Raw genomic sequence first — 25,003 nt, 5'->3', positions numbered from 1 at the left:
GATCGGATAATTAATTTGTCATCTGAGAATTTCTCTTTATTTTCCTCTTTTATCAGTTATTATTTTTTATTTCATCTCTTTGTTCCTTTTTACATGTTTGCGTCTTGTTTTCTTTCTCATTTCTTCAAATTCTATATTTTCTACCAAGAATCTACCTTAACCTTCATCTTTCTCCATTTTCTCTGAAATCTGTGCCAAGAAATAGCCTGATGTTGTACAGCTGTTGTAAAGCTGTTGTACAGCTGTTGTACATCTGTTGTAACTCGGTCTGTTATGTTGTTTAAGAAAATCAAAGCTGTTAATCTACAGGGTGTCCCACGAAACTTGACAGTAAAAAGACGACTTGAGGATCGTCTGAGATCTTTGAAATTAGTTGCGGCAGTTATTATTACAATAATCACTCTCCCAGACATTTACAAAACATGTTCCGCCTTTTTTGTGCTGTCAATCATACGTTCAGGATTCAATATTTTAAATAAAAACAAAAATTGCGGAAATTTTATCAAAAGCATAAAAAAGGCAGACCACATTTTAAAATATCTTGTGATTATTAACCCAAAAAATTAACTTCTAAAATCAGGTTTACGAATAAAATTCAAAAATCAAATTTAACCTTTTTAGTCGTCTTACTTCTGTCATGTTTCGTGGGACACTCTGCATTATAAATAGTATTGTACGATGCATGTTGTAAAAAAGAGAAAACAGCTACCAAAGGGCTTCTTGAGGGCATTGGGTGTGGCTTAAATATTAGCAGTATTCGGTTAAAAACGTGATTTTTCATCAAAAATTTCGATAGGTCATTGGTAACACACGCGTTTTAATGCCTGAACGATCCTTTAATGATCTGTATCTGTAGAACACATTTTTTGTAATATTTGTAAACAAGAAAGTTACGCGTTCACTTGAACAAGTAATTTCTAACTTGTAAATCTCAACAACAACAAAAACGTAAAAATGTAAGAAATCTCTTTCTTGGTGGTAATTTCTGTTGTGAACCTAAAATAAAGAAAAAGCATTTATAATTGAAAAAAGAACCTCGTCAAAATGTTCGATGTAATTTTATCGAAAATATATTTTCTGTAGTAATATAATCTTTTTATTCTACTCTATTCAGTAGCGCAACGGGGGGGGGGTCGCCCCCTCAACATATTTGCCTATCCCTCTCGCCTCCCTCTTCACTCGACTCTTATGACTATTGTCAAATTTTGCCAATCAAGAAAAAAATACCAAAAAAAATTTGACGCTTGCGTAATATTTAAAATAAAATTCCTCACTATTTTCTCTTTTTCCACTTGAAGAATTCATTCTTTATAATATCCTCTCACAAAAAAAAACTAGATATATCTGACTTATTCTTTTGAATTAGATCGTGAAAACATCATTATTTAAATTTTTGATCTTCATGAATTTTAGTCATGTAATTGACATCTCAGAATGCAATGATTTAAATGAAAGAATTGTTGTCATATTGTTTATACTTTATGTAGATATTTATTTTCTTGTATAATAACAGTCCTGATCAAAACTAATAATAAAATGGCTGGAACATCATTGGAAGGAGTAAAGATGGAGTTGGAAGAAGATAAAATTACCATTAAAGAAGACAGTGTTCAGTTTATATAAAAGAAGACGGTATCAAGATGGAAAATTTTATCATCAAAGAAGAAATATCTCCTGTGGAAGATATGTGTACTGTGTAGTGTCTATATTAACGAAGAACACAAAGTTATCATCAAAGAAGAAATGTGTACTATCTATTTAAAGGAAGAAGATATTAAGATGGAAAACACAGAAATTCAAGGTTATTGGATTTCAATATCGCTATTAAATATAATTTTACAAAAATAAGTTTGATATAAACGTTAAATCAAGTTTTGTCCTTTTCTGACAGCACTTGTGATAGAAATAAATATTTTTAGGTGAAGTGAGAATTGAAGATCCACTAGGAGTGAAGTATCCTTGTAATCAGTGTGAATATTCTGCAACAGAGCTAGGAAGTTAAAAAAAAAAATATACGGAGTATTTATGAAGGAGTAAGGTATCCATGTAATCAGTGTAAATATTCTGCCACAGAGCCAGGAAGTTTAAAAAGACACATACAGAGTATCATGGAAGAGTAAGGAATCCCTGTAATCAGTGTGAATATTCTGCAACACAGCGAGGAGATCTGAAAAAACACAAACAACGAAAACATGCGGAAGTCGGGTATCCATGTGATTTATGTGAATACGTTGCAACAACAGCTGTAAATATAACCGTACAAATCAATCAACATTCCAAATAAAACTACACCTGTCTTGTAGTTGTACAACATGCCATGATCATATCAATGTTGAAAATATCTACAAATATATATATATTTATCTTTTCAAGTATCAACACTAGTACTCAACCTACAGCCTTCAATGATTTATTCGAGTAATTTATTGTTCTGCCAGTCATACAGTGGTCCGCAAAAAAAAAGTGAAATTAAAAAAATAACAAAAATCAATCGATTAAGTGTGTTAATGTTTTCTTTTAATCACGACTATGCCATTGCTGCTAAATAAAAAATAAATGAAAATTGAAGATCTTTATTGAAACGATTTAAAAGAAAACGATCGTTTTTAAAAGTTAAATACGAAAAGATCGTTTTCCGATCGTCTTGAAAAACAGTTCCTTGAAAGAAGGTTCAGCTAAAACTTTTTAAATTAAATTAAACCGAGATAAAATCCTTTTGCTGAAAATTTAAAAACCTTGAATATGGTGTAAAACATTAAAAATACGTGAGATTGATGTTGTCTTTAAAAGTTCCGCGCAGAAAATTACTGTACATATGTGTTCATTAACTAGTTTGTATTGTTCATAAAGTAAAAATGGCACAGTTCATTTATATACATATATAAAATGAAAAAAACTCATGGAAACTTTAAAATCCGCTTAATGCTTCTTAAAGATTATTGAAAAAAATTATCAGCAGCATTTCAGAGTCACATTGTTCATATTAAAAAAAAATATTTTTAAAATGGGAATTTGTAATTCAACAGCCACATTGAAAGAGAAGGATAAACAGTAAGTATTTAATGTCCAACTAGGGTTTCCAGCGAAAAGGAAAAATCGTTTCGCATTTTTCGCGAAAATGCACTTCCTTCGCTCGCGAAATTTCGCTTCAATCTGTTTAGCGAATAGACAATGGAAAAATTTCGCGAAAAAATGATGCAAAAATTTCACGATAAAAATAATGCAAAAATTTGTGGAGGAAGACAGAAACTTAAAAAGATAGCTAATGAAATAAAATTCTCTTCATCAAACATTAGTTAAAGTAAATGAAGAGAAATTATTTATATGACGACATAATAAAACTTGAAATATTGATCTATCAAAGCTGAAAACTTTAGAATGGAATATCCTTAATCCTGATCGGATAATTAATCTGGAGATTAAAAATGAGAGGAGAACAAGCAATATTTAATCTCGAGATTAAGAAAAAGAGTGGATTAAGCATTAATCCCGATATCCACCATTCTCAAGTTTTCAGCTCTGAGCAGAGAAATCTTCTGAGCAATCAATTGTTGCAGCTATAAAACTCATGGTTTTCACAAAATTTCGCGAAAAAGTTTGCGATATGCGACCGAAAATTTTCGCATTTTTTCGCGAAACTTTTCGTTCGTCGGAAACCCTATCCAACTATTTTTATTTTTATTTGTAAAAGCTTGGAAAGTCTTTAAGCATAAACATTTATTGACATTAAACATTAAAAAATTCTAATTGCATAAAACGCTTATTTGAAGTTATCTAGTCAATTTTACCAGGAATATATTCATTGCACTATTACATGGTGATTCAGTAAAAGTAAAGTTTTAAAAAGAAAAAATGTCAATATACTTTTTTTAAATGCGTCAGATTTTACTTGAAGAAAGAAATAATTTTAAATAGGACTTTAATGCATGATTTATTTACAAATTGTTACTTTTAATTACCTAGAAACTGCAATATAAAATAATTAAACCTAATCAAGGTTATAATTCAAGGAAAGTTAGTTGCGTATACTCTGCAATCTGCATACATATTGAAACCAGTTCTCGCTGAGCGGAATTTGAAAACAAGAATAGATGCATCAGCTCGTTCGTTTAGTATCCGTGGAGGGAAAAAGCATTAAAGGGAGTGTTCGCGAAAAATGAAAGGGGGTATAGGCTTAATGCGATAAAAAAGCGCTTTTGATCGCTACTAATCTTACTTCTATCTGTTGCGTCTATAAGGAGAAAATTGTTAAAGACGTTTCATACCGAAGAACGCAGCGCCCATACAAATTCGGAAAGATGCAACATTCAACTCGGATCGTAAACAAATCAATTTAATTCCCAACAAATCATTCAGATATTACAAACAATAGTCATCGGTTATTTTTCGACGCATTCATACATAGTTAATATTTCATAATATTTTTGATTTTGTTTTTTTTAGATTAATTTTCGCTGGCGCTGGATTTTCGAACATTCCTGGAAAATATGAAAATGTCGTCTTCATTATCAAAAATCCTCGAAACAGGAAAAAATGTAACTCTCAGATCATGAAAAATACAAAATATTATGAAATATCAACTATTTACGAATGCGTCGAAAAATAATCGATGACTATTGTTTGTAATATCTGAATGATTTGTTGGGAATTAAATAGATTTTTTACGATCCGAGTTGAATGTTGCATCTTTCCAAATTTGAATAAACACTACGTTCTTCGGTGTGAGTCGTTTTTAACAATTTTCTCCTTATAGACGCAACAGATAGAAGTAAAATTAGTAGCGATCAAAAGCGCTTTTTTATCGCATTAAGCCTATACCCCCTTTCATTTTTCGCGAACACTCCCTTTAATTTTTGATAATTTTGATAATTTACATAATAGTTTCCTATAACCATGGAATATTTCATTTATTTTTCATGTGAAAGATAGATCCCATGTCAGGATTCGACATCCGTCTTGTGTTCACATTACCGTCCAGAGACAGTACACTGCAGTACAAAAGATCCGTACACCTCTGAAATAACTTTCCTTGAATTTTAACCTTGACCATAATACGAGTGGGGGGGAGCTCTTTTCCACCCCCCCTTTTCAGGCTGAAAGGGACTGAAAAAAATTCATACCGAGAGATTCTCTTAATTCCTCTCTTCCCTTTTTCAACTTTATAAATGAAACAAATTTAGCTAATTTTTATTTTAACTTGATGCTTAGAGAAGTGTGGAGGACAGTGTTTAAAAAATCAGAAATGTTTAATAACTTATTTATTAATTAGGCTACAGGGCTAAAGTTTATATATTTAAAAAGCTCTTGACAAATAGATGTAATAACATGTTATACATATTTGTCAAAAGTAAAAATATTTATTTTTGAACCTTTATCCGACGCACTTTTTGAACTTTTTAAAAATCCTCCCTTGCAAATTGAACTCTAACCAGTAAGGAGTCTGATTATTTTTTTTAATGAACAGGCCCTGAAAATTTGGACTGGGGACATGTTTCTCACTGCCCTATCTAATCTCTAAGGGCAAAATCATAGAGAGGCCCCCCCCCCCCATCTACATTAGACAAAAATATCCCGATCGGGATAGGGTTAAGAAAGAACAGGGCGCCGGATAATAGTTTTTCTTTAAGGTTTATTGTGAAGCATACTAAGTTCACTGAAACTGAAGTATTAGAATGGTGGGATGGATTTCTCTACGATTGTCCCAGGTTAAAAATGTTGTTGCAAAACAGTTTTTTGCGAAAGTGATTATTCAGATATTTAAGTTATAAAGTACGCGGAACTACTTTTTTGTGAACGAAAACCCTTAAATCTTGAAAAGATTGAAAAGTTTGAAAAATCTTAAGGTCTACGACATTGGGTTGCAAAGATATAGGGATTAGAAAATCAGAGTCAGTTAAATAAGTTAATTAAAAAACTGCAAGTTGAAACAAGAATATTTTTTTCATTTTCTGATATCTCATACTTTAACCAAACATAGGAACAATCCCTTTAGGCTGTAGAAGAAAACAAAGTTTAAAACAATAAAAAAAAGACAAAATATTTTGTCTGAATTAAAGAGACTGCAATTGTAATTTAAAGAGAAAAGTACAATTAGAGACCACAATTAAACATAATCTATTTTCAAAGTTAAATATTCTGTCTTGATCATTCGAAAATTTTGAGGTTTATCGGTTTATCCGACATGAAATTGCGCCAACTGTCCCTTTAATCATAATAAATTAATATTTTTATGTTTAGTGGGAAACTGAAACCAAATCTTTTTATCGAAATGTTCAGCAAATTCTTCCCAAGCAATGACGCGGCAAAGGAAGACGACATTTTACAATTTTACAATTAATGATTCAAGTTCGAAAATATTTCTTTTGACAATTTCTGTTACAAAGATACAACAATATGATTCAACTAGTTTGGGAACCCAGCGATGCCTAGTTTACTCATAATTAATCCCCCCATTTACCCGCTCTTTGTCGTAAATTATAATTTAAGCTATTCCCTGTTAAAAGTAGACCCAATCATTTTAGCATCTCAAACCAAACTTAAAACATTTCCGTGGCCCGACTTCCCCAATCAAAATTTGAGGCAAATCTGTCAGAGGGTTTTTGAGTTATGATCGGACAAACAAACAAACAGACAAACAGAGATTACAACAAATATAGCTAAATAATAGTAGATGGACTTTGTTCGTAAGGAATTGAGTCCTTGCCACAAACTCTGATCTACTATATAGATATAAGGATTAGATCACTTGAGTTCGTTGCGAAGACTCAATTCGTTTATCCCAAGTTTTAAATAACAATGTCGTCTTCATCTAGTTTTGCTCTAATATTTTTCGGACCTTTGATGTTGACGGAAATGGGTTTATTGATTTTAAGGTAAGGAAATTTAGATCTTTAGAAATTCAAATATTTATATTTCTAAATTAATTTGTTTTGTTTTTAATTATTTTATTTAGTTAAGTGAGAAAGTGCTCTGAACTTTATTAGTTTCAGCAATTGCAAACTTGTCACAAATTCAAATTTTCTATTTCCTATACCTTTGCAACCTATTGGTGTGAACCTATTATACATATTTTAAATTTTGATTATTTGATCCAACAGAATGGTAACCGCCAAAAAAAGTTCTTGGAAAAAAAGTTTCCGGGAAAAAGTCCTAAAATTTCACACTAGAAAAGTCCTGTGGAAAAAAGTCCTTTTGTTAAAAAGTCTCCAGAAATAAAGTCCTACCAATTCGAGACTTTAGGAAAAAAAAGTCCCAAGAATCCAAAACACAGGACTTTATTTCCAGTGACATTTTTTCCAAGGACTTGAGAAAATTCGGACTTTTTTTCCAAAGTTTTTATTTCCAGGTTTTTTTTCCAGAAACTTTTTTCCCGGGACTTTCTTACATAGATTCATACAACATTGGGTTGCTAAGATATAGGGAAAAGAACATCAGAGCTAGTAGCAAAGGTTTAATTCCCTTTTCTAGTCTGTATATATACACTGTACAGCTTGTCCTAGCTTTCTCTAGTCTGAATATAGGTTTGTTTGATGAACGAAGGGTCGTCTTTAACGATCTTTAACAAATGGTCGTCGTTAATGATCGTTAACAAATGGTTAACGATCGTTAATAACGACCCTTCGTTCACGATCGTTAACCAAAGGACGAACTTTATAAAAACGATTTGAAAAATAAAGATCGCTTTTAAAAACAATCGTTTCGTTTTTTCGTCGTCGTTTTCATAACAAAACGATCGATAAGAAAAAATGAAAACGATCCATCCCTTTCTGTATGTATACTGTACACTGTACAGCTTGTCCTAGCTGTATATACTGTACACTATACAGCTTTTCCTAGCTGTATATATACTGTACACTAGACAGCTTGTCCTAGCTTTATATATACTGTACACTAGACAGCTTGTCCTAGCTGTATATAAACTGTACACTATACAGCTTGTCCTAGTTTTATATATACTGTACACTAAACAGCTTGTCCTAGCTGTATATATACGGTACACTATACAGCTTGTCCTAGCTTTATATATACTGTACACTATACAGCTTGTCCTAGCTTTATATATACTGTACACTAGACAGCTTGTCCTAGCTTTATATATACTGTACACTAGACAGCTTGTCCTAGCTTTATATATACTGTACACTAGACAGCTTGTCCTAGCTGTATATATGCTGTACACTATACAGCTTGTCCTAGCTGTATATACTGTACACTAGACAGCTTGTCCTAGCTGTATATATTTACAGCTTGTCCTAGCTGTATAACTGTACACTAGACAGCTTGTCCTAGCTGTATATATACTGTACACTATACAGCTTGTCCTAGCTTTCTTACAGTCAGTTTGTTACTTCATATGAACTTGAGTTTACAGTGACAGGGAGTCATGAATATAATGAAACACAAAGCATAAATTCCGTACAGTCGTCTCTGAAGTCTCATCCTTTATGAGCAACCATGTATTTACTAATTAGGAGTTTATGGTGGCAATAGATGTAACATCAGCTGGTTCACCCAGAGAGAAGCTTATGTGGGCCTTCAGGTAGGAAGAAGGAACTGGTTGTTTCATTTTTTTATTCAATATTTTTGTAAAAGAATGGAGTCCTTTTCATAAACTCTGACGTCTAATTCCAATATCTTTGCAACCCAATGTGTAAACCTTAGATATTTCAAACCATAAATTGTATATTTGAAATATCAAAGGGTTTACATAATACACAATCAGATTGAAAAGATATACGAACAGTGGTCGATACTGGGATATTTAGGGTTGAGCGAAACAGTTAATTAATTTTCTTACTTACGATACTGGGGGGGAGCAGGTGAAACACTAGAGACTAGAAAACTTATATGATCATTGACTTTTGAAAACTAGTATTTGGGTGTACGTGTGTACAACTATATTTTGAAAACTAGTATTTGGGTGTACGTGTGTACAACTATATTTTGAAAACTAGTATTTGGGTTTACGTGTGTACAAATGTATTTTGAAAACTAGTATTTGGGTTTACGTGTATACAATTGTATTTTGAAAACTAGTATTTGGGTGTACGTGTATACAACTGTATTTTGAAAACTAGTATTTGGGTGTACGTGTGTACAACTATATTTTGAAAACTAGTATTTGGGTGTACGTGTATACAACTGTATTTTGAAAACTAGTATTTGGGTTTACGTGTGTACAACTATATTTTGAAAACCAGTATTTGGGTGTACTTGTGTACAACTATATTTTGAAAACTAGTATTTGGGTGTACGCTGTACGCTGTACGTTGAGACGCTCCTTAAATTTAATAAATTCGGACTCTTAACTCTGATCAGACAACTAGCTTTTAAGGGCACCGTTGTAAATCTGGAAATGTCACGTGAAATTACGCTTACAGTCCCTTTAATTAAATCAATCTTATTTAAGATGTTCTACACCTTATTAGCCATGTTTTTCCTTGTTATATAGCCATGTTTTATATAGTTTTTACTGGATAAGATGTGTCCGACTAATTTATATTATTTGTCTCAAGTCTTTCTACAGATAAATAAATAAATAAATATACATTTACATATATTCTAATTCCCTAAATAACCTCATACCTTTTATATATATATGATAAGAAAATTTTCAATTTTCAGTTCTAACCTAATTTTTAGAACAAAGTTGTTTTTCGATGGTTCTTCAGGTTTTAACTGAACAACGTATATTTAAAACTTTAGAATATACTAAGAAGAAAGGAACTAACTAGAGAATTCAAATAACTTTTCCTTAAAAATTAGACTAGAACTGAAAATTGCGAATGTTCTTTTTATAATTTTGCGAATTTTCTGTGATTCTGTGATTCAATCTTTATAAAATTTTGGATTTTGATAGAAATAATTAAGTATATTTATAAATAGAAATTAGTGAGAAATATCTAAAGAAAAATTACTAATAACTAACGCGCTTCAAAGATAATAAGGCATTGAGTCTTTGCCACAGACTCTGATTTTTGGACCCCTAATTTGAGCAACCCAATGTCGTAGACCTCAGGTATTTCAAAATATGAATTCTGTTTGATCAAATTATCTAAGGTTTACACCATTATTTTTAGTTTGTGGCAAAGACTCAATTTCATTCACGTTTAGATTGAAATCTTATATATTTTGAATTATAACTCCTATGAAACAGAAAATTGTTTAAATAACTTATACGTAAAAAATAAATCTATTTTCCTCATACTAGAGTATCTACGAGGCCACACTCACAAAGTTGGATCACACAACTTCTTGAAAGAGACGTCCAAGTAATTTCAAGTGTATAAGATCGGGACATACCCGATTCACAACTGTACCCTTTAAACCTTTGTCTAAGCAAAACTATTGAAAAATGGTTGTTTTTCTACCTCACATTTGGTAATTTCTAAATGTGGTTTCTCTATAAAACTGAGTTGCAAGAGAGACAAAGAACGTATAGTTTGTAGAACTCTAATTGTCACTTATCTGAGGATTTGAAGAGTACCATTGTGAATTGGACATGCAACCTTTTTTTTACTGCTTTTGTGAACTAAATGTTTTCGGGGCACCCTGTTCTTTTCTATGTTTTTATATAGAGATTCTTTTTCCTGTTGGGATTAGAAGTCAATCAATGGAATTATACTCTATTCATTGTTTTTCCTCTTATCGTGATCAACATTAATATTCTTTATTCACTGTTCCTTCGTCTCCAATATATCGGAAATAAATATTTTTAGACACACACCTGCATTCTTAGTACAACTTGGCAACTTTTGAAACTTTTAAAAATGATTAATACTGAGTTTTTAACACTGTTATTTTAATGCAAATAATAATTTATTGATCTAAAATTCTTAATAGAAACTCTACAGATATAGCTTTTCCAGCATTGAAGCCGGGTTTAGAGAAAAATAAGATTTTTTTCTTGTCTTAAGTTCCAATCTTCTTACTTATATAGACATAAATATATCTTGATATATACTTTCTTTCTTTAGTTAACATTGAGTGATACTTATGATAAGTATAATTCTGAAGTTTGAATCAACATACACTATTTTGCTTTTAATTTATTGATTTGATAGTTTTAAGATTTTTCTATTTATTTAGTAACTATTCTAGCTGAAAAGCCCGGAGTTGGCCATGGAATAAAAAAAAAATCGAACTTTTAAAGAAAAAAAATTTCTGTTTTTTTCCCTATGTTACCCCCGGGGCACTCAAGGGTTCCCTCAAAAAGTTTCAGCCCATTCGGTCCAGCCGTTTGGCCAGCTATAGCTAAAATATAAATGTATATGAGCGAAGAGCTTTATTATATATACAGTGAAACCCTTAATAACGAATACATCGAAAGAATTCATCAAATGTCGTATTCTTCACTTTCTGATAATGGAATGTTGCAGACATTTGGTTTTTTAATTAAACGATTATATGGAACTCTTCAAAACTGTTCCTGCATATTAATGGCTATTTATTTATTTTCGCAAATAGGGAAATTTACGAAATATAGTATAAAACTCATTAAAAAATTGTTAAGACGATATTTGATAAATTCTTCCGATGTATTCGTTATTAAGGGTTTCACTGTACTAACCTTGGAAAGCATCTTCAACGAATAATTATTTTCTTTCTTCATTATTATATGTTATTCAATTACACTAAATCAGTTGGGTCATTTATAAAGACAAGTTCCAGAATCCGGCAGTTCATGTCAATCATGTATTGGAAAATTAAGCAAAGGAACTGAGTTTTTGTCACAAACTCTGATTTTCTTACCGTTATATATCTGGAACCCGAAGTCGTAGACCTTTGATATTTCAAACTATGAATTCTATTAGGTCACCAATTCCAAGTTTGAAATATCAGAGGTTTGGAACACAGGGTTCCAAAGATATAGGGATTAGAAAATCTAAGTTTGTGGTGAATACTCCTCTCTATTAAAATCTGGTTCCAAAATTAACGAAATATAATTCTGTGATAAATGAAATAGACTATTACAGACAGAATCTAATTCTGTGATTAAGGGAAAAGAATTCAATTTGAATGAAAGAAACAGAATTAAGTTCTGGAATTAAAGAAACAGTGATTCCTCCTTTCCAGAAAATGCTGACATGAAATATCGGAATCATGTTCCTTCAACCATACATGAAACCCTTTTTCCTGTTAAAATAAAAACTATATTCTGAATTATTTATAAATAATTTATATGTAAACACAAAATAACAGAAACTTATCAAATGTTTCAGAATCTTAAAAGATAGCTTAAACATTTTCAATACGTTGAAAGATTTTAATTGAAGATTAAATTGTAAAAAAAATTTTAAAAATACATTTAATTTTCTTTTATGATATCTGTTAGCAATAGGATTATTACATAGAGTGAACAAATTTAATTCAAAATTGTTTTTAAAGGTATGTGTGCATTGGTAAAATATTTAAAACATTAAATACCATTAAATATGACTTAACGAATAAAATGTAATGCCTAACAAATTCGACAGATAAAAATCAGTTCTAATGTATACATGTATTGCAAAATATAAGCTGTCTATTTCATAATATAAGCACTATTGCAAAATCCCAACTGTTTATTGCATATATAAGCTGTCTATTTCATAATATAAGTTCTATTGCAAAATCCCAACTGTTTATTGCATAATATAAGCTGTCTATTTCATAATATAAATTCTATTGCATAATCCCAAACGTCTATTTCATAATATAAGCTGTCTATTTCATAATATCAGTTATATTGCATGATCCCAACTGTCTATTGCATATAATAAACTGTCTATTTCATAATATCAGTTATATTACATGATCCCAACTGTCTATTGCATAATTTAAGCTGTCTATTTCATAATATCAGTTCTATTGCATAATATCAACTGTCTATTGCATAATATCAGTTCTATTACATAATACCAGTTCTATAATGGCATAATATCAGCTGTATATTGCTTAATATCATCTGTTTGTCACAACAACAGCTGTCTATATCATAATATTCGTTTGCATAATATCAGCTGTATATTGCATAATATTAGTTCTCTCGCTTTTTATCAGCTGTATATTACATATTGTTAGTTCTCTTGCATATTATCAGCTGTCTATTGCATAGCTTTAGCTGTTTATTACATAAGCTGTCTTCTACATCAGATATTGAAATCCAGAAGAAAATGGGTGCTGCGTGCAGGAGCTGTATCAAACCGGTTTTATCAGATGAGGATATGGAATTCCTCAAGAGACACACTAGATATGAAGAAGATACAATCAGGCAGACCAAGCAGATTGTTATTAGAATATTTAATGAATTGTATTAAAATATTGGATCAAAATAAAACTTCCCTTATATTCAATTGTTTCTGAACTGAAAAATGGCAACTTTATTCAGTTGTTAAATAATACTTACTTTTCAAAATTATCCTAGAAATATATGAACTGAGATTCAATCTTATTTAAATATGAACCAATTTAATTAAAATTTTTATGATTTTCCAATTTAAAGTTTGTATACATTTTTTCCTGAACATTTTTGAGTGAAAAATTAAAAATAATATTTCAATATATTTGTGGTTTGAACAGAGAATGGCATGCTGGTTTTATACAAGATTGCCCAAATGGAAAACTGACTCTCAAAACCTTCATTGATATGTACACAATGTTTTTTCCCAGCGGTGATGCACGGAAATTTTGTGAAAATGTGTTTCGAACCTTCGATGCGGATAAAAGTGGTCATATTGACTTTAAGGAGTTCCTCATGGCCATAGATGTGACCTCAGCTGGTACTCCTAGGGAAAAGCTTCTCTGGGCCTATAGGTTAGTTAATAGGAGAATGTTAATATTAATGTCAAAGGACTCTCAATTTACAGAATAACATGTCTGCAACTGCAAATTCACTACAGTTCCTTTTCAACCATTTTTGAACTATAAACCGGAGAATTTTATGAGAAAACATCAATTTTCATATTTCTTTTTTTTTTGCTAAGAATTTTTTTTGCAAATGTCCGCTAACCCCTGCTGTAATCTATTACCAAACCCTGTCAGAGTGTATTGTGTGCACTTTTAAAAGTATACACTAGTGAGAGAATGTGATGTTACGGCAGGGGAGCAATTAAAAGTGTCTTTTTTGGGGGTTTGAAGTCGAAAAAAAGGAAATTTCAGTTGGTGCATCATTGCATGCAAAATTGGCACAGTGTTCAATGCAAATTGATATTTTTAATATCCTATGTCGACTTGTTCTTGTGTTTTTTAAAAATTTATACTTCCAACAGCTATAAAATGAACGAAATGAGTCAATTCGTTGAATGTGTGTCCTAAGCGGTAAAGAAAAATTCTGTTCTTCTGAGTTCTAGTGTCTTTTCCCCATTTTAATAATATATCTCTCATGTGTTTCTTTGCGTCAGATAGTCCCTGGCTTAGTCATATTCATTATGTGTATATTTGAATAAAGTCCCCTTTTGTAATTCAAGCATTTTATTTGTAATTCAAGCATTTTTTTGTAATTCAAGCATTTTTTGTAATTAAAGCATTTTTTTGTAATTCAAGCATTCTATTTGTAATTCAAGTATTTTTTTGTAATTCAACCATTTTTTTGTAATTCATCCTATAGTGTCCTTTTGTCCATGTCCCTTTATTGCTGGTTTGTTTAGTCTGCAGTTTGTGACTATTGTCTGTTCATAATCCGTAAATAGTTTTTCTGTAGTCCCTCTACCCTAAGGGGGCTAGATACCCCTTTACATCTTTTATATCCTACACACGGACTACAAAGTTCCTGTTACGCCGATATAATCCTTATTTTTTCTTGATATTCTTCTATCACAATATGCAATTTCTTGGTCCTCAGTTTTTTGTATCCTTAAGTGATCATGTTTTGCAATACCCAGAAGAAGTACCATGTATATCATTTAGTTTTTTGAGAGAGATTATAAATGATAACTTTCTTTAAATTTTGAATGGAAAAATAGCAGGAAATTCTTTAAGAAATGTGGCGCGAAGCGCACAAAATAGATGTAGGTATTTTTTCTTAATTTGCTAAAGATAAAAAGTTGGTCACAATCATGAAGGAGGGGGGGGGGCAAATTCAAAGTCGATCTAGTCTAGATTCTAGAAATTGTTTGGCTAATTTTTATAGCTGATCTCTGTGATACAAATTTAATCACTCTGAGGCCAAATTTGAAAAATTTGAGCCGCGGTTTAAACTTTAACCGCGACTAAAGTATGGTTGGTTCCACTTAAATTTTTATTAAATTTTTCAAGAATTAAGCCGGCGGTCAATTAAAACCGGTTTTGGGGGGATTTGAGACGTGGCTTAAATTCATTAAATTCGAACTCTGCTCACTGTTTTCCAAAACCATATATATCTTTATATATAAAGTAGTAATCTCTGTTGGTTTGTATATCCGATCATAACTCATGAACCACTGAACCCTTGTTCTTAGATTAATTACTTACAAAAATTTTAATTGAATTGGTTGACTTTTAAGTAGAATTTCAAAAAGTTTTAATTTAAATATATAATAATACAATTAATATTAAACTCTAACTTTGAATGAAAAGTATTTGCATGTGAAAACCTAACTGTAGTTTATGTATTTTATCATGATTCAATAGGACTATAAAGGTAGAGTCTTCAAAAATAAATTTTATTGAGTTAGTGGTTTATATCCTCTACATAATGCTGTAATTGTTAATTAACTTTACCTAAGTTGCGTTTAACTCACTTGTTCATATTATTTGTGTTGTCATGACGGTCAGACAAAAATAATTCTGTTTTAATATTAATTATTTTGTCATTGCTTACTTTTTAATCTTTTTCTTCTGTAAATATCTTGTCACTGAAAATACTAAATTTCAGGAATAAGACACATTATTACAGCAGAGACACCTGTTAACTAAATTTGAAACTAAACTAAAACTAAAGCTTAGGTTTACTTTTTACAAACATTGGATACAGGGGTATAATTGTTTCAATTTAAGTTCAAACACAAATTTTAAAAGTATTAAATTCTAATTCCAAATAAAAAACCAGTAATGGGTCCTGGAGGCCTGCAATTGATGACCCCTTTTGAAATATTATCTTTTGTGACTAGAATCCCCATGAGGGGGGGGGGGGGAAGGGGAAGATATAGGAGGTGTGTGTGTGCGATGTGTTGTGTATAGATATTAGATAATAGTAAATACATGTTGATAAGAGTGGAAGCAGTCTATTTACATAACAACGTACTTATAGCCATAGGGCTGAACAATGTTCCATTTAATAACAACAGCTTTTTGGAATTTAAACTTAAGATTTCGTTAACATCACAGGATAGACAAGATTGACAGGATACATAGGTTAGACAGGTACAGACAGAATAGACAGGATAGATAGGATTGACAGGGTAGACAGGATAGATAGAATTTACAGGATAGACAGGATGGCCAGGATAGATAATATAGACAAGATGAGATAATAGATATATCATCAACAATATAGACATTATAGAAAAGCATTATCAGACAGAATAGACAGGATAGACAGGATATACAGGATAAATAGGATAGACAGGATATACAGGATAGACAGGATAGACAAGATAGACAAGATAGACAAGAATAAACAGGGTAGACAGGATAGACAGGATAGGCAGGATAGACAGGATAGATAGGATTGACAGGATAGACTGGATAGACAGGATAGACATGATATACAGGATAGACAGAATAAACAAGATAGACAGTATAGACAGGGTAGACAGAATATACAGGATAGATAGGATAAGCAGGATAGACAGAATGGACAGGATAGACAGGATAGACAGGATAGACAGGATAGACAGGATAGACAGGATAGACAGGATAGACAGGATACACAGGATAGACAAGATAGACAGAGTAGACAGAATATACAGGATATATAGGATAGACAGGATAGACAGGATAGACAGGATAGACAGGATAGGCAGGATAGACAGGATAGACAGGATAGACAGGATAGACAAGATAGACAGGACAAAGATATAGATCGGATAGACAGGACAGACAGGATGACAGGATAGACAAGAAAGAAAGAAAGACTAGATAGACGGAAAACAAAGTATAAAAAAGTTGAATAAAACGCTGAAACCAACAATAGATTTTGGATTATTTCCTCATGACTTAAAGTAATTCCAACTAATCCGAGTTTTATGAATGTCGTCTTAGATATTTAGTTTGCTTGTATAATACCTCTAAACTTGAGAATCTTCTTTGATTATTGATAGCATATGATATACAACAATTTGTTTGAAGAAATTTCTAACCATGATACATGAAGAGAACTTACATGATTAAAATTCTGACATTCTGATTGGTTAAAATTTTATCTTCGGTCGTATAAATTGTATTTTATATGTTGATTATAATATGATTTTGCAAAGAGAGCAAACATTGTTTAAAGTTAAGGGAAACCATATCAACGTAAAAGGGAAAGGACTGAATAAATTTTGTACAGTCGTCTCCTATGTGAGTAACCCTGTACCTATAGATATAATTCTCTGAAGTCTCATCCTATGTGAGTAACCCTGTACCTATAGATATAATTCTCTGAAGTCTCATCCTATGTGAGTAACCCTGTACCTATAGATATAATTTCTACTAAAAATTAGAAAATGATTCCGGTTTCTATAGAATAGCTCTGTAGAACCATAATTTTGAAATTATTGTTTATTAAATATATCACACATTGTGATCGCTAGCGGGAAGGAGTGTATCATTTAAATTTTCATTGATTCTAATTTGTCTGAGAGTAAATGACATTCCTTTTTAAAGAGGGGATTCAATGATAAACCCGAGGGCTTGCGGATTTTGCGGATTTTTTTTGCCTTTGTAGATTTATAAAGTATCTTTCAATGAAAATATCCCGGCGGGATTAAATGAAAATTGTTGCATACCAAAAAATCAGCTTTTTATGAAGGAATGTTTTTTATCATTCAAAAATAGATCATTTTATATTTGTTATTTAATAATCTTTCCAGGATTTTTAAGAAGGCTTCCATCTGCGTTTGTTTATTTAGCAAACAATCCCGTTTATTACAATAAGACGACAATCATACCACTGTTTTTTGTTTACAACTGTACAAAAAATAAAAATAATTAATCTAACGTGTTGTGGTTCCCCCTCCTGCACTCAAGCTCTCAAGCAAAAATCGATGAAAATTTTGCCAATTTCTTCTTAAAAACTAAACCTAATAACAAGTGCAATAGTGCTTAACTGTACATGGAAGGTGTACAAAAAAGCGAAGTTGAGTTGTAGTGCTGTAAAATTAAAGCTCAAGGCGTTGCGACACTTCAAATTCGACCTTGTCTTAAAAACTGATGAGACTTTTTAGAAGCACGCTGGATCTATGTGCCCAGTATCTGGAGAAGGAATTACTGATGTATTTTGGTTCCCCCTGTATCAAGAGAATGAACTACTAATGTATTATGGTTCCCCCTGTATCTAGAGATGAAACTACTGATGTATAATGGTTTCCCCCTGTATCTAGAGAAGAAACTACTGATGTATTATGGTTCCGGCTGTATCTAGAGAAGAAACTACTGATCTATTATGGTTCCCCCTGTATCTAGAGATGAAACTACTAATGTATTATGGTTCCCCCAGTATCTAGAGATGAAACTACTGATGTATAATGGTTCCCCTGTATCTAGAGAAGAAACTACTGATGTATTATGGTTACCGCTGTATCTAGAGAAGGAACTACTGTATCTAGAGAACGAGGCTGAAACCTGATCCTGGGTTTTTAATGAACTAATATAATTCTTGGATCAGGTTTAAACATTATATACATATAAACATCATCTCATCATGGAAATACAAGATAAGCGAAAACTAAAAATAGGCTGCTCACGTTGTTCACCTATTATATACATATAAACATCATCTCATCATGGAAATACAAAATAAGCTAAACCTAAAAATAGGTTGCTCACGTTGTTCACCTATTATATACATATAAACATCAACTCATCATGGAAATACAAGATAAGCTAAACCTAAAAATAGGTTGCTCACGTTGTTCACCTATTTCATGGGACTTTAAGAAAGCATTCTGAGTGATAGAGGACGTTCCTTTTTTCTGTATTTTGCTAATTTTTAGATTATTATTTGTTTTCAAACATAATATATCCTTAAGAATTAGTTAAGCTTTTGAAAAGAGATGAGTTTTTAAGGCAATATTTACGAGAAATTTTTGCACTGTAGGGAAATTAAATGCTTTTTTATTGGTTCAGTGCTAGGGATGGGCATTTTCGTTTTTTTTACAGAACTTCTTCGTGAATTATCTAATAGGCAAGAACTGAAAAAAATTTTGTGGAAATATTAAAAACGAACGTTATTAACGAAAACCAAGAAAAAAACGAAGTTTCCCCGTTTTTATTTTTTTTAATGAAAAATTATTGTTTTCCTGGTTTTCGTTTTTTGAAACGATTTTTCAATAGTTTTTCGAATTAAAAAATACAAAACGATCGTTGTGAAAACCATTAGTTTTGTTTTTAAGTAAAACGATTTTCTAAAAGAACATTCAAAACGAAAAACGATGATTTAAAAAAAATCAAAACGATCGTTGTGAAAACCATTAGTTTTGTTTTAAAGAAAAACGATTTTCTAAAAGAACATTCAAAACGAAAAACGATGATTTAAAAAAATCAAAACTGTTCACATCCCTATTCATTTCAGTTCGAAAACTATAATTTTGAATAAAAAAATACAAAACGGTGCGCGCACATCCCGGTTTGTTTATTACAAAACAAAATATGCTATTTTCTCTTTATCACTCAAAACAAAAAACGATAGTTTTGAAGAAAAAAACGTTAGTCATCCCTATTCATTACAAGGCAAATTTTTTCTTACTAATATAAACATAAAAAACATAAACATTAACAATTAAAACTTAAAAAGAAACTAGAGAAAGATAATAAAATTTATTAGTTTATTGTGATTGTTAATAAAAACAAGTCAAGAGTTATACAATAGATCGAAACTCGATCAAGCAAACCTATTTATTATTTTAATATTTTTAACATTTAAAGTTGAACATGAAAAAAAAGATTAGCAATTTTTGACTAGTAAAACATTGTTCGAATAACGTTGTCATGCAGTATTTTTAAAGGGACTGTACGCGTATTTTCAAGTGACCATCCACGCAAAGATTTATATGCCAAAATACCCGGTTCTCTTAAAACCTTTATCTGATCAATAATGTGGAAGATGTTGTCGTTTTCCATGTTTAAGAATGTCTGATTCTGACAATTCATATATGACCTCCTGCAGTAGAAATGCGCGAGTCATTTTTGTAGAGAAACCACAATTGAAAATAATCACTTTTCAAAATGATAAACATGAAGAGTTGGATATCTACTTCGCATATGATCAGACAAAGCTTTTATGGGTCCGTTGTGAATTGCCTGGAGGGTAGGTTTAAATTGCCTGGAGGGTAGGTTTAAATTGCCTGGAGGGTAGGTTTAAATTAAGTGTTAGGTTCATTTAAGAAAAGTGGGATTGGCAAGGAGGGAGGTGGTGGCATATTACGAACGGCATGTTTTTAAAAATTAACAGACAATTGTTCGTTAACGAATGGCAAAAACTTATAATTTTGAAATCTTTAAGGAACCCAAATAGTTATTCATAAAAATAACGGTATCTAAGAAAAGGACAAACGGATGTATTTCAACTTTCGACAAATTTTAAACTTATGATTACATGAAACTTACAAAACAAAAAAATCATGAAGTACGTGTTTCCGTGTTTTATAGGTTTTTTTCAATATTGTCTTTTATTTGTCCAACACTTTTTACATTAAAACCGTTACTAAATTTGATATTGCTAACGGACGAAAAGTTTGAGAAAATATTGTTAGTGAACGAACAGAACGGCTAGTTCTTCCCTAAAATATTTGTCAAACTGTAAACGATTTCTAAAATGTTTTTCATTAAAACCGTTACTAAAATTGATATTGCTAACGGACGAAAAGTTTGAGAAAATATTGTTAGTGAACGAACGAACGAATGGCTACAAGAAAAATAGTTTTTGAACGATTTTTAATAACCATGAACGAACTTTTTTTTAAATACTGAAAGTGCCCAACCCAGGGGTTGTTGAAATAAAGAATTATGAATACCCCAATACTCTTTAGTCCGTTAAAAGGGCCACTCAAGGATTTCTTTGCGGAAAAAATGGTGGAAGTTTTTTAGAATTACAAAAAATAACTTATTAAACAATATATCTATATAATAAGACAAGCAGTTGCCTACCGTCCTCAGAAGAGAACGGATCTCTCTTATATCTGTCCTGGCTTTACAGTTTGGTGAAGTACTGCATTTAGTAACACATCTCGCATCCTGAAGGGTAAGCTAGGAATGTACATAGAATAAAACAAGACTTCATCTTCAGGCTGAACGCTGGTGTAACTAAAAGAAGGATTCTTATCCCTAATGGGTATACAAGCCATGCACAACAATACCAGTTTTATACTTGACCAGCTGTGAGGACTGGACTGCTATGGAAGATTCCTCTCAACGGGTTTTTAGGGCTTACAACTCCCCATTTTGCATAAGGGGTTTAGTTATGGGTTTCGATAATTCAGAAAGAGTATGATAAAAGGAACATGAGGAACAATCCCCTATACCCTTCCTCCTAAAAACCTCCTTATCTCCCTTACCTCTTACCTGGTCCACAATTGGATGTCAAAAAAACTATTTGGAGAGGCCTCAAAGTGTAGAAACACAAGAAAAAATAAGCAAGAAATAAAAAAAAAATTGAGCAGAAAAAAATGGAAGAAAAATCTCTTCACAATAGAGATTGGGGCTTGGAAGACGTCCTCCCCCCTGCCAGGTAGGAGGTGAGGCGATCGCTCTTCTCCCCTCCCCCTCCCTGCCCTCAGGAAAATATTAGAAAATTGTGTTTTTGCTTAATCAAACCGAACTCAAGAGTAAACATTTCTATATAGAGTTCAGGGAAAAGAAAGAAAGCAAGATCTTTAGCTACAGAGCATCCCATATCATATTAGATTATCTCCAAGTTTCAACGTCAAAATAAACCCTGAATACTCGAAAAACTTAGTATTTTCCACATGAAAATTCTTTAATTAGCCTTATTCAATTTTTCGAAATAATTCATTCTTCTTAAATTTTCTAATTTTTCCCCAAAATCGCAATATAGACCGATTGACGATCTAATGTGATGTGGGACACCCTGTATTTCAATTAAATACAGGGTTTAGAAAAAAGCAAGATCCTTCAAAAATAGTTCTTTCTTGTAAAGTGGCGAACTACAATGACATCAAAAAAATCTTTTCTTTTTATTTTCAAAATCAGCCGAATATGAGTGAAAGATGTACGAAAAAGAAAAAAATGGAGAACAAGAAATATAGAAATCTCAAAATGCTTACATTGATATCATATAAATATCTAAAAATATTGTAGATTTTAATTAAAATAGATTAGTTCAAAAATGCCTTAAAAACAAGACATGATCGTATATATGTTCCCTCTGGCCAGCCAAACAGCTGGACCAAATGAGCTGTTTTTAACACTTGTAGAAAATTTATCGTATATGTTTAATATTAATTAGAGGAAAACAAAAAATAAGATGATTCTTTTCTTAATAAAAACGAAGCTTCAAAACAAATTATTATGACTCTTTTCCTCAAGCTGAAATACAGGATTACCAACACAGGATGAGACTTTAATGATGACCAAAAATCTTCAAATATAATAATTAGAAGGTTTAATTTGGTATTTTGCACTACAAATAGTCTTTAAATGTACTTCGCAATGATTTGGCACTAAAAGAAACAAGTATCCAGGAGCTGGGACCCAGAACTGTGTGTAAATTCTGCAGAGTCGTCTCTGAAGTCTCATTCATTGTGGGTAACCCTGCACTACAGGGTGTTCCAGAGGCGCAACTAGGGGGGGGGCGGCCGGGCGCGCGCCCTCCCCTAGCACCTGAGTACAAAATAATATATTGCCCCCCCCTAGCAAAAGTCCTAGTTGCGCCTCTGGGGTGTTCCACATGGTATTGGAGTAAAAAAAAACTTGCAAGAAAACAATGTGTTTCTTTTAGCTTTCATTACGTATTTTGGTGTTTAATTAAACTTGCAGATAATTTAATAAGGCTATAGTCCTTCATTTCTGTAAATAGTGGATATGTTGAATATTCCTTTTTGATGATATATTTATATATTGTATATTATATATTGTAAGAGATTACTTCTTTTGTGATAATCTATTTCCTGTTAATGAGATATTTCCCCCTATTTTCTTCTATGATCAACAACATCGTTTTTTATACAGATTTAAGAGACGAAGGGGGGGGGGCATTCTATAATATGTTAGGTACTTTCCCAAAAAAAATTCCTGAGTGGCAACTTTCCAATGGTGTTTTCCCATGTGGCAACTTCCCCAATGGTATTTTCCCAAGTAGCAGCTTCCCAAGTAGCAGCTTCCCAAATGCGCAATTTCACAAGCGACAACTTCCCCAGTCCATTCCAGCCGCAGAGGTCGGCCCCCGGCCTGTTCTAGCCGCGGCGCTTGGTCCCCTATCCCATCCTAGCCGCTGCATTTGGCCCCCATTGCAGCATGCTGCGGATAATAGTACCTAACCTAACCTTTGGGAAGAGTTGCCGTTTGGGAAATTGCACATTTAGGAAGTTGCCACTTGGGAAATTGTCACTTTGGATGTCGCCCTTGGGAAAATGCCTTTGGGAAAGTATCTAACACTGTTTGTGCGTATCATTACCGAAAGATTACACTTAAATTAAATAAAGACATTTATTGGAGGGAATCAAGTGACTCTTCTCTCCCCATTTAATAATGTTGTCTATCCGATTTACGAAGGTACCCTCTTAACCTTTATTTCCCGATCTTAAAAAGTGCTAAATTGTTTAGTTTTTTTTTTAGAGTAAAATTCTGCCATAAACCTTCATTCATGTTTTAAGTTTTTTGAAATTAGAATTGTCGATATTGAGAGCAATGCTTAATCTGCTCTTTATATTAATCTCAAAAATAATTTAATCCTTATTTGTATCCAGGGAATATCTAGAAAAGTGAATAAAAATTCAACCAATATAGATGCAGAATCCCTAACATCCAATCAGAAGCCGGGAAATTTGAAACTGTTCACATTGGATATTCAGATCAGGGGAAGGGTATCCAATTCTAAAGTTCCCAGTTAGGTGACAAATTTTAAATCATCTTTTATATAGATATAATTATGAAGCTCTTTCGTAATTGGGGTCTGATATGACGGTGCTTTATCTTTCTGTGACTTTAAAGAAATAAATAAGTGTTAAACTAAAAACAACAAATAATTTAAGAACTTTTATCAAAACATTGTTTTCTGAGGGTTAAAGGAAAATTTAATGTTTATGATAAACTAACTCCTAAAGGGACCGTAAGCAGCATTTAAAAAGGAACATCCCAGATTCACAACAGTACCCTTGAAACCTTGGACTGATCAAAGAATATATTAATATTAACTTTCTAGAAGTGGTAGAATATAAATATTCACATTCAAATTATTATAAACCGCGTTCACACAGTGCGCTAACATACACTCCAATTTTACGACTTTTCAATATTTAGCTTAACAAAATGTTGTTAGAAATTACAAATAGAATATTAGGTATAATACTTTTATATATAATTTCAAGAATATGTACGAAATATGCACAATTGGGACTTCAAAAGTTCAAATGTTCTTTAGCATAATAATTGTATTATAAGGGTAGTTTTCATTTTAATTAAAAACTTTGCAAATAAATAATATTATAATTTTGGTTAAATCCCTTTTATAAATATAATATATAAACGTACGCCTAAACTGCAAAGCTTGCTTTTAAACTTTATCCAACAAAACTTTGAATTTTTATTAATATTAAAATTTCCTTTAAATTCTTTAAAAGTTTGAAAAAAGAATTGCATTGAAAGATTATAGTTTAAAAGTAAATCCTGACTGATCCCGTTTAAGAAAAACTTGTGCAAAATAGTCAATTTTAAATCAGGGAGGTCA

The 25,003-nt window shown here is 31.8% G+C and overlaps 1 protein-coding gene and 1 long non-coding RNA gene across 2 annotated transcripts in view; both read left to right on the top strand.

Annotated features, from left to right (window-relative positions):
- The window catches only part of LOC111707570 (uncharacterized), a 3,389-nt gene extending 1,017 nt beyond the window's left edge, over positions 1-2,372 (top strand). Inside the window, exons 3-4 of the long non-coding RNA XR_002766477.1 lie at positions 670-1,801; positions 1,920-2,372. This is a non-coding gene — a long non-coding RNA (uncharacterized LOC111707570). The remainder of the gene's footprint in view (positions 1-669; positions 1,802-1,919) is intronic.
- A 599-nt stretch (positions 2,373-2,971) lies between these two features.
- Positions 2,972-25,003, top strand: part of LOC111707568 (neuronal calcium sensor 2) — a 46,552-nt gene continuing 24,520 nt past the window's right edge. The window contains exons 1-5 of the mRNA XM_023480683.1: positions 2,972-3,051; positions 5,628-5,705; positions 6,238-6,307; positions 6,813-6,872; positions 8,472-8,539. Of these exons, the coding sequence (XP_023336451.1) occupies positions 3,005-3,051; positions 5,628-5,705; positions 6,238-6,307; positions 6,813-6,872; positions 8,472-8,539 (323 nt within the window). The 5' untranslated portion in view covers positions 2,972-3,004. The remainder of the gene's footprint in view (positions 3,052-5,627; positions 5,706-6,237; positions 6,308-6,812; positions 6,873-8,471; positions 8,540-25,003) is intronic.

This window comes from Eurytemora carolleeae, unplaced genomic scaffold (assembly GCF_000591075.1).
Source record: "Eurytemora carolleeae unplaced genomic scaffold, Eaff_2.0 scaffold813, whole genome shotgun sequence".
NCBI lineage: Eukaryota > Metazoa > Arthropoda > Copepoda > Calanoida > Temoridae > Eurytemora > Eurytemora carolleeae.
This window is presented reverse-complemented; position numbering and strand designations above follow the sequence as displayed.